The sequence below is a fragment of the Pongo pygmaeus genome, chromosome 1 (genome assembly GCF_028885625.2).
Source record: "Pongo pygmaeus isolate AG05252 chromosome 1, NHGRI_mPonPyg2-v2.0_pri, whole genome shotgun sequence".
Classification (NCBI taxonomy): Eukaryota; Metazoa; Chordata; class Mammalia; order Primates; family Hominidae; genus Pongo; species Pongo pygmaeus.
The window spans coordinates 37811975-37821868 of record NC_072373.2 but is presented as its reverse complement, the minus strand read 5'-3'; the positions used below and the strand labels follow the sequence as shown (position 1 = coordinate 37821868).

The following is a 9894-nucleotide window of genomic DNA, read 5'->3' as shown; positions in this document are numbered from 1 at the left end:
ATGTTGCCCAGGCTGGTCTCGAGCTCCTGAGCTCAAGTGGATCTGACCCACCTCAGCCTCCCAAAGTGTTGGGATTACAGGCATAAGCCACCCTGCCCAGACCCCCAATTCTTTATACCACTATTCCTGTTCCCTTGCCTCTCAAACCCTACTCCTTTCCACTTTAACCTACATAATCCTTTCCAAATTTTTTTTTACCTCTTCTTTGGAATATCTACTGTATGTAGATCAATTCCTTTTATCTACTGCCACTTATTGTCAGTTGATTTTTTCAACTGTTGTCTCACAGCCCAAAATACAAGTTCTTTAATGAATTTTTTTATGAGACTACATTTGTGATAGTCCTGAGGCTCATAGAACCACAATAATATACTATTGTGTTAAGAATTTTAGATGATTTACAGGTGTAAAATATTTAATAAACCTTATTAGTAACTATGCTTATAAATAAAAAAATAGCAAGTGCCAAAAGCAGCAGGTTAACCACAACTATATAATCTATAAGCTTAATGCTTATAATAAAATTCAAAGCCACCGAGTATTTTATATTAGTGAGCCTTTGCAGTGTTACCCTTTCAATTTTTAATTGCAATTTTTGCTTACATTTTCTTCCACACCCGTCTTGTAACCTAGTCACTCTGTACACTTGCAACATTTGTGTTAAACTGAAATTTCTCTTTTAATTATCTGAAATCCAACTCTCTGTGTAACTAAGCCTAGTAGAGGAGGGGAGGCCATATGCACAAATGAAGTAGATATTAAAATTAGTTTATTTTTCTACTTAACTTTTAATAAATGAGAAGAAACACAGTAGTCTGTCTCATATAGAACATTTATAATACATAACAATCCATAAAGCCTCATGGTGAGGTAGGAACAGCTTTGGAAAATAACACACAGTCATTAAAACATACAAAAAGTTAGGTAAAATGTTGCAGCACTAAAGATATTTTATCTGCATCTGTATTTAATGAGATGATAACTGCATTTAACTGGGCCACATCTGGCCCAAAGGACAGGCAACAGCAGACACAAAACAACACAACACAGAAGTTTCATAATCACAGAATATACTGATACACTTCATTGTGCTGTTTCAAGGCAGAACCATAACATGGCAATTTGTGTCTTTTTATATATATATATAACCACATATTAATTGTATGTTACATTCCCTCCAGCATCTTTTTGCCAAAGACACTGGACCATAAAATTTTTGGTTGAAAAGTTTAAATTGAATAACATACAAAAGGCTCTTGTGCCAGTGAAAATGACTGCTAAATATTCCAGAGCTTGTTAGTAAAACAAAATAGCATTACCACATAGTATCGGTAGAGCTACATCAAAATAGTGCTATTATAACCCCAATTTCAGAGACGTGAAACACTGTTTGACACAGTTTCAATTTTAAAAATGACAAACAAAAAACCCCTACACCTTCCCAAGAGTTTTAACACTGTTTATGACTTAACTGAAACTCAGTATTAAAATAAATATTTTTATATTGTAGAATTACTCTCCATATTTGTGTGAACATCTTAAGACAGCAGGTTAATGACATTTTTATCATTCAAATGATATCTGCTTATACACAATAAAAATCTTCAACTCAACACCAGTTAACATACGAAATACTTCACATTAGGTTCCATAGGTCTTTTCCCTCAAAACTGTCAAAAATTCAAAATTAACTTAAGGATGTTAATAAGACACAAACGGTTAACATAGCCTTCTACCTACTGTGATTTTCCAAGGTGCATTTGATGGACATTTTTCCTATTCAAGTTACATACCTTAGTTATTCAACATACTGTTCTCTAAAATGTTAAAACACATACAGTAAAGTTTTTGAGGATTCTGTTTTTTAGGTTTTAATCCATAGTTTTACAATGCAGACATCCTTCAGAAAAAACTAAGCAATCATAAAAGCTAAAAGGTGACAATGAAGAATTAAATCTCTCATCACTAAGGCTGCATTTGGCTTGGAAAAATTTCTTGGTTTTAATTCAGGCACATGCAGCACCTCCTTCTCACTAAACTGAGACAACAGACAAGTTTCTAAACACATATTCTACACTGATCTTGCTCAAATATAAAAGAGCCAGCAGGAGAGATGCAACTCCTAAAACTGATGCAGTGTCATAAAATAGCATATTTAAATATTGGGTTTAAGTCTCCTAATAATTCAGAGTATTTCCCTCATTTTCTTTCAGAAAGGAATAAGCTATTTTGAGAAAGACACTTAAATCCTACAATATTTAAATACAAAAGCATGTCTTTTTTTAAAGATAATGCTAATATAGCTAAAATGGGTTAGAAAGTGCATTGTAAAGAAATAAATAATTCTCTGCTAAAACTCAAAAGGTGAGTCAGTGCCCAATGTTTCTGCCGACAGTCATTTGAAAAAAGAAAATCCTATGGTACCACCGTTATACATAAGCTACTTAAAAATTATGAAAAGTGAAATAACTCAAACCTAAAGGCTGTTATCTTCAAAGCACTTTTGAAAAACAAACAAACATAGCCCTTGTCCCATGCTTATATACCATTTTTTAAAATCCTCATTCAGTTGATGTCTTGTACTTAGGTGTCATACCATCTTTAAGACACAGACCAAGTAGAGCATTTGTAAAGAAAACCTCATTGAATGTAATATATTTTATCAGTTATCTTTGTATCATTGCTGAAATGTTTATGTAACAAATTGATATCTGAATAAAATGTTCTGTAAAGTATTAAATCAGGAATGTACATGATACAGTACAATTCACAGCTTTCTCTTCTTGTTCGCCCAGATGAGATCCCTCAATTTCATGTTTAAAAAAACCCACTCAAACCTTTTCGCAAAATTCATGGTAACTATCAGTTTAGGAATTGAATTACACAATATCAGATAAGAATATTAAAAGATCAAGATGTATTGCAAACTGGCAGGTTATGGTTTTGGCCCATTATAGTAAATGTGAACTTACAAACTGTGTTCCTAAAATTACCATATTTTCACTGGAAAAAATCAGCTGTTCTTAAATAGGCCCATTGCCAGCAATAGGCTTATACTAGGAAAAACACACACCACAAAAGATCATCCCTTTAAAAAGTAACTGTCAAATCCTAACACTTTTTCCTCTTACAACCCATTAAACAATGAACTATTTTAAATCCCAAAACGTAGCCATCCCAAAAGTAGTCAGCTATAAAAGTAGTCAGAATACCTTGTTTCTAGAAAAATAGAGCTATACATAACTGATGCTAATATTCATCCTTTCAAGGACAAAAATCTAATTTCGTCACAAAGCATACCCTCTATCAAGAAAAATATAACTTAAACACCCTTAAATATTTGTGTTGGATTTGAAATCTATAGCAATAATGAAATAGCCACAATTTTCTGTGTAGATATTGTGGCATCTTGCAAAATAAGCCACTATTGGAAGATCTGAGTATGTGAAGACAGGATGACTTACAAAATCTTAATTAATTTTGCTTTAATTATTAATTTTGCTTTCTAAGAATTTAATATCCAAACTGCATTAACCTTCTGGTTTTCTTTTCTCTCAAGTCAGTGGCTCCTAGAAAGCAAAACATTGCTGGTTGTGCTCAAAAAGCTCCATTTAAATCCATTCATAATTGGTTGTCATGAAATGACTTTGAAAATTTTTTTCAAACACCCGGTTTAAAAGATTACATTAATAGTTTGCATTTAGCATGTAATTAGGTGTCAACATCCTTAAAAATACATATTTTGTGAGTAAACTTGCAGCTCAATGTTTTTATACCAATCTTTCAAAGAAAGTAATGCTGGTGAACATGTCCAAGTTTCAGATTAACTTTGGTAGAATAAAAAGTTGAAATTCTCAAAATAATTTAGAAATGTAGTCTCAATATTATCATACAATAACCTAAATATTTAGTTTGGTAAACTTTCTTCCTTGCTCTTACTACCCCATTTGCCCTATTGTGTGTAAACTGCAGTTCAATTTGTTAATTATCTTATTGTTTAATAGCCAGCAATACAGAATACGGGATAGTAACTGATCTTATTTCCTACTAATAGCCATGAGTCACTCTTAAAATATGCTGCCATTATGCTATGTAATGATCTCAAAGGGCAATATCACCTAAAATGTCAAAGGAAACAAACTGTTGATGATTTTAAAGTTCTATCAATTATAATTCTAATAAAGTGTAACACTGGGGGAAAAGAAAAGCAGAGAAATTCCAGTAACAATTTTATTTATCCCCCTAATTTTTATCATGGGAAAAATCCAGAAATCAAATGTCATTATGTTATATAAGGTTTAACTTACTTTAAACAAAAATGTAACATAGTGTTAAAACTGGCTTTCCAAAACAGTCACAGCATAGCTGTACTCTGTACTAATAATCACAAAGTTGTAATATAGAACTCTGTTATGCAGTCCCATTATGTTCTTACAAAAATAGAATTAAACTGTGTGACCAGACAAGGACTTCAATTACACTACTTGGCAAACTTAGAATTTCAATGGAGTCTTTTTCCTCTCGCAGTTTAAAGCAAAAGTCAAATATCACATCTTTTTCAAGACTCACAAAGATGATTCGGGTTGTTTGTTTGGCGTGTTTTTAATCTCTATCACAACAGCAGGGATGTTTTCAGCTTTAGTCCTCCTGGGCTTCTTCTCTAGATTGTTACTAAGTTCTAAACAAGAAATGCTAACTGTTGGGGTCTTTTCTGCATCCTTTCCAGAAGGGGCTTGTGGTAGTGTCCCACAACATTGCTTCAAAGCACACTGAGTTCTGCAGGCAAGTTCACACGGAACTACACTTGATTTAGAGCCTACACTAGCAAATTCAGGCTGAATGGTAGTAGCGTGAATTCCGTGATTATGAAAAACGTCTTTAATGGTTTTAGCCACCTCCATGTATGATGTTGGATCTTCACATTTTATGTGAGCAGTGGCAATGATTCTGCTTCCAGCAAGTTGCCAAACATGTAATTCATGAACTTCCTCAACTCCTTCAACATTTCGAAGTTCTTTTATCAAATTTCTGATATCAATTTGTTTAGGAACAGTTTGTAGAAGAATAAGAGCAGATTCCTTAAGTAATGGATAGGTTGTGTAAAGAAGTATACAAACCATTACAACACAAAGAGTTGGATCTAAATATAGCACCCAGCAAGGACCAGCCTCATAAACTGATGCATGAGTACTATTAATTATTTCTACAAATGCTTTGCAGGGGTCAGGGAAACATGGATTCACACAAAAATCCCCTTCAGAACAACCTTTCCAAGAAAAGTAAAAGACTAAGGCATTTACTACTACAATCACTGAACCCAAGGCATCTCCAAGGACATGCAGAAAAACTCCACGCATGTTAAGTTGTCCAGCCCTATCTTCTTCCAGTTCCATATGGTCAGATTCTCTGACAAGATTTCCATTCACTTGTACTTCCACTGTATCACCACTTCTGGGGTTTTCTGGGTCTACAAAGAAATAAAAATTTTATATCAAATACATTTAAAGTGTTTATATAAACATCCTTGTCTGATTCTTTTTAAGTGGTGATGAAGGTGAAAATTTTTTCACAAAGTACAATTTAAAAAATGTGCCCAGAGCAATTTAATATAAATTGACATTCTGGGAACGAGCCAGGACATAATGGCCAGGGCTAAATTAAGTCATTGTGATACTGCTTCTTCACCCTCCTAACCACTCTCCTGCCTCCTCCTCTCCAAAATAGTGTTCCTTTTCTATGGGGGTGGAGTCCTGCAAACATTCTGCTATACTTTATGGTATATACAAAGGAAAACATAAAATTGAATGCTAACACCAAAATTAAATGCAGCTAGGAATAAGTCTAGTAATACAAAATACCTGATTTGACACTTGGGCACTCTCTAGTCACTCTTTCTCACTGAGGCCAATTGCTTGAGAATAAAGCCAATTTTAACTTTTAAACTTTCATTATGAACATAAAAGTTTCTTGGTAAGAGGGGGTTTAAAAACTGACAAATCAACAATATAAATCAATAATCACAGAGATTATTAGAAAAATTGAAACTAAAAGACTACCTGCCCTACTAACTTTTAAATCAAAAGTATTGATCTTTTCAAGAAATTACACACCAGAGAAACTTAATTTTCTTTGGAGTAACACCTTGCCGAGTGGAGTGAGAGGAAAACCAATTACTTATTAAACGTTTCCAATGTACAACTTGAATTTCACTAACTTCATATTCTGCACTCGAAAAGGAAAATTATGTAGCATAATTTATAATGATACAAGGTAAATAAACGTAAGTGAAGGAAATAAGACCAAATTGTTAAGCACCATTGAGCTTGAGTAGTAGGACATTGGTTGAGTCATTTCCATCTCCTTTCTTTCAACATTTATTTTCAAATTTCCTTCAAGAGCACTTAAATATAAAAAGCATCCACTAAAAATATAAGATGAATAAATTACCATCACTTTTAGTTCAGTACGATTATGAAAAGTCCTAGGAAAATGTTAAACATGCCCAGACAGGTCCTAAATCTATGATTTCCAGGATTAGGGATCAATTAGCTGAAGCATACACTGCTGTTCATAAAAGAAACCTTTAACCAGGGTTTACACGCTCTGAATGCATATTATGAAACGGAGTTCAACGGGCATAAGAACTACTTTGGCAGAGCAAGGTTTCCAGCACCCAAATACTGGGGACGAATTGGGGATTCTCTCCGTTTCCCAAGAGGGCCAAGGAATTGAATTGGGAAGCATTTCTGATGCTGTTATAACCATAACCAGACAAGTCTCCAGCAAAGTTGCTGCAGCCTGTAAAGACAGCCAAGTGCGGGTGTGGACTGCAGCGGGATGATGGTCACCTGCTGACCCTTTTTCTTAGGGTCTGACCCACAGCCCCCACCTACAAATATGCCAGACGCGTCTCCGGCTCCTTGCACCCGGCTGAGGGGGTTCTGATTTCCTGGAGCAGTGGGGCGTGTGCAGGACGGGGAGGGAGCAGGCAGGGGCGGCGCGGCGCAGGCCCGCTCAGGCAGCAGGGGGCGTGCGGGCCACCCCGCCGAAGGCCAGGCGAGGCTCTGGGCTCCCCAAACCCAACCACCTGCGGCAGCGACTTTCCCGGCTCACCTGCGGGGTCCAGTTTCAGCCCGTTGGAGTTGCTGGTATTGGCCACCAGGGTGTTGGTCTCCTCCTGGTCAGGACCCTGCTCGCCCGGGGCCACGTTGATGTCGCTGCTCCCGGGGCGGCTGCTCTTAACGCGGGGCCCCTTGGGGAGGCCGTGGCCGTGGCCGTGACCCCCGTGCGAGTGGCCGTGGCCGGAGTCCTGGCTGAAGCCGCTGTGATGGTGGAAGAGGCAGAGCCCCAGCACGTTGACCAGCAGCCCGGCCACGCCGACCCCAAGGACCACCAGCGGCTGCTGCATCTCGTGCGGCTCGATGAAGCGCTCGATGGCCTCCAGCAGGATGGCGAAACAGAGGCCGGTCAGGAAGATGGCGTTCACCAGAGCCCCCATCACCTCGGCTCGGATCCAGCCGAACGTGTTCTTCTGGGTGGCGTGGGTCCGCCGGGCGAAGCGCTCGGCCACCAGCGCCACCACCAGCGCCAGCACGTCCGACAGCATGTGGAAGGAGTCGGAGAGCATCGCCAGCGACGAGGTCACCCGGCTCACCACCACCTCCAGCACCATGAACATGAAGGTCAGCGCCAGCATGCACAGCAGCCGGCCTCGGTTCCGACCCCAGCACCCCATGGCTGCGGCTGCGGGGCCCGCCGAGCCCGGCCCGGAGACTGGTGCGGCGGCGGCGTTGGCGGGACGCGGAGGGTCGGCGACCGCGACACGGAGGAGCGCCCGAGTCGGGCCGTTCGGGAAACCGCTGAGGGGCCCCCGCGGCCGCACGGGGACAAGCCCGGGTCAAGCCGCCGAGCCCCGCGCCTGTGGGCGTCCTCCGCCAGCCGGCGGCGCCGCGCCGCGCAGCTCCTCAGGCGTCCGTCCTCAGAGCCGGCGCCGAGGCCCGGCTCAGCCCCAGCAGCCCCCACACCCAAGCGGCGGCGGTGGCGGGGAGCTGGGCTCCCGGAGCCAGGGTACCAAGAGCCGGAGCCGGAGCAGGAGCAGGAGGGCGGCGGGCGAGGGCGGCAGGCGAGGGCGACGGGCAGCTTCGCGCCGAGAAAGCTCCGAGCATCTGAGGGCTCTGCTTGCTGGTCTCCTCTGCGGCGGCTGGACTGAGGAGCGGATGGCTGAGGAGCTAGAGAGGCGGCGGCCACGGCAGCTGCACTCGGCCCGGTCTCGGGCGCCTTCTTCGCCCCCCCGCCTTTGCAGACGGTTTACAAAAAAACTTTGCTTTGCACTCGGAACCCCCGTTTTCACACGGACCCGAGCGTGACAAGGCCCTGACGCCCCGCCCACCAGGCCCGGCACGCTTCCCTATTGGCCAGGACCCCCTCACGACAGCCTCGGCGTCCCGCCCAGTCACGCTCACTATTGGATGAAGCCTCGGAGGGGCGGGAAGGGGGCGGGGCCGCGGCTCCAACAGATGGAGGCGGGGCCTTTTCCTCCCGGAGCCGGGCGTGGGCCGGGGGGCCGCGGCCGGCTGCAGCGGCGGGCGAATTGGGGGCGCGGGCCGCGTGCAGCGGGAGGGGGAGGGGCTGGCCGGGTCCCCTCGGGTGTGGCGGAGTCCTGGCTTCCGCGCTGCGGACCATCGCAGCTCCCAGCACACCTGCGGGGGCCGGGCTGCAAACAGACTTTGATCCTCCGAGCCGAGTCCACGTGGGGGCGGGCCGCGCGGCGGCTGTGTGACAGCTCGGCGGCGGGGGAGGGGCCGGAGGGGAGCCCCTGCGCGCGGGGCCCTCGAGTACTCGGTCCTGTCGGAGGAGGCCGACAGACGCATAAACAAGTGCGACTGTAACTTGGGACTCTGCTGGACGCCGAGCTGAGGAGTTAGTCCTCCCGAAGGTCTGCTAGGGGCGTGGACCGAATCTTTGTACATGTTTTGGGAAAGCCAGTTTCTCCTATCACCATCAACCCCTGGAGACCTTGTGTGAACTCAGGTGTCTGTCACTGATTATCTAAGGACAGTTTAGGGTACAGACTTCAGGCAGGAGAAACCTGGGCTCTGCTCCTTGCCTTGTCAATAGCCAGCTGTGTGGCTTTGAGCAAGTCACCTAATCTCTCTAGACCTGTTTCCCCATCTGTAAAGGATTGGACAAATGCAACTGTGAAGATCCCCGTCTGACTCCAAAATTCTAAGGCTCTATGATTTAACATTTATTTATAGACTACACACAGCGGAATCTTGTGCTGGTTGCTATGGGGAGGGGGAGGGGCAGTAAGAATACAAAAGAACGAGTTTCTGTCCAGGTGGAGGTAAAATATAAACATGACATTTTAAAATTATGATGGAATACTCTTGATAAATTGTGCTAACTATTTTAGACTGAATACATAAGCACTGTGTTGTGGGTGGAGATGAGTTGATCTGGAAAGGAACAGCTTCCCCATCTAAGGTGGGGTGGTGGCTGGAATCAGAGTGGCTTAAGCTGGACCCGAAAGGCCTCACCACAGCCCCTGGGAAGCAGAAGGACCTCCCCACCCACTGCCCTAGATTGCTACTGGACAAATGCAGTGCCAGCTATTGCCTGGAGATGTGTATACAAGGCTTGTTTGGAGCTGTTATTTTGCATTGTTTTGGTATTCTTGTAATTCCTATAAAATTTTTTTTACTCGTATGTGGTGTGTTTCTAGTCTCCCCATCCAGACTGGAGAGCTGGATCCTCACCTTCTGTTTCTGTTTTGCTGGAATATAAAGAATGGAGGAAAATTTTCAAGACATTATAAAGGAAAAAAATGATAGAATTTGATGATTAATTGGGTATTGGGAAGGAGAAAGCTAGGTAGGAGAACAAAGATAGTTA

General features: G+C 42.7%; 1 protein-coding gene across 1 annotated transcript; it reads right to left on the bottom strand.

Annotated features, from left to right (window-relative positions):
- Positions 1-752: 752 nt before the first annotated feature.
- SLC30A1 (solute carrier family 30 member 1) lies at positions 753-8347 on the bottom strand. Its single transcript, XM_054447462.2, has 2 exons — positions 7114-8347; positions 753-5467 (listed from the first exon to the last, which is right to left on the bottom strand). Exons 1-2 carry the CDS (start codon positions 7733-7735, stop codon positions 4566-4568), a joined length of 1524 nt encoding a protein of 507 aa, XP_054303437.1. The 5' UTR covers positions 7736-8347; the 3' UTR covers positions 753-4565.
- Between the last annotated feature and the right edge of the window lie 1547 nt (positions 8348-9894).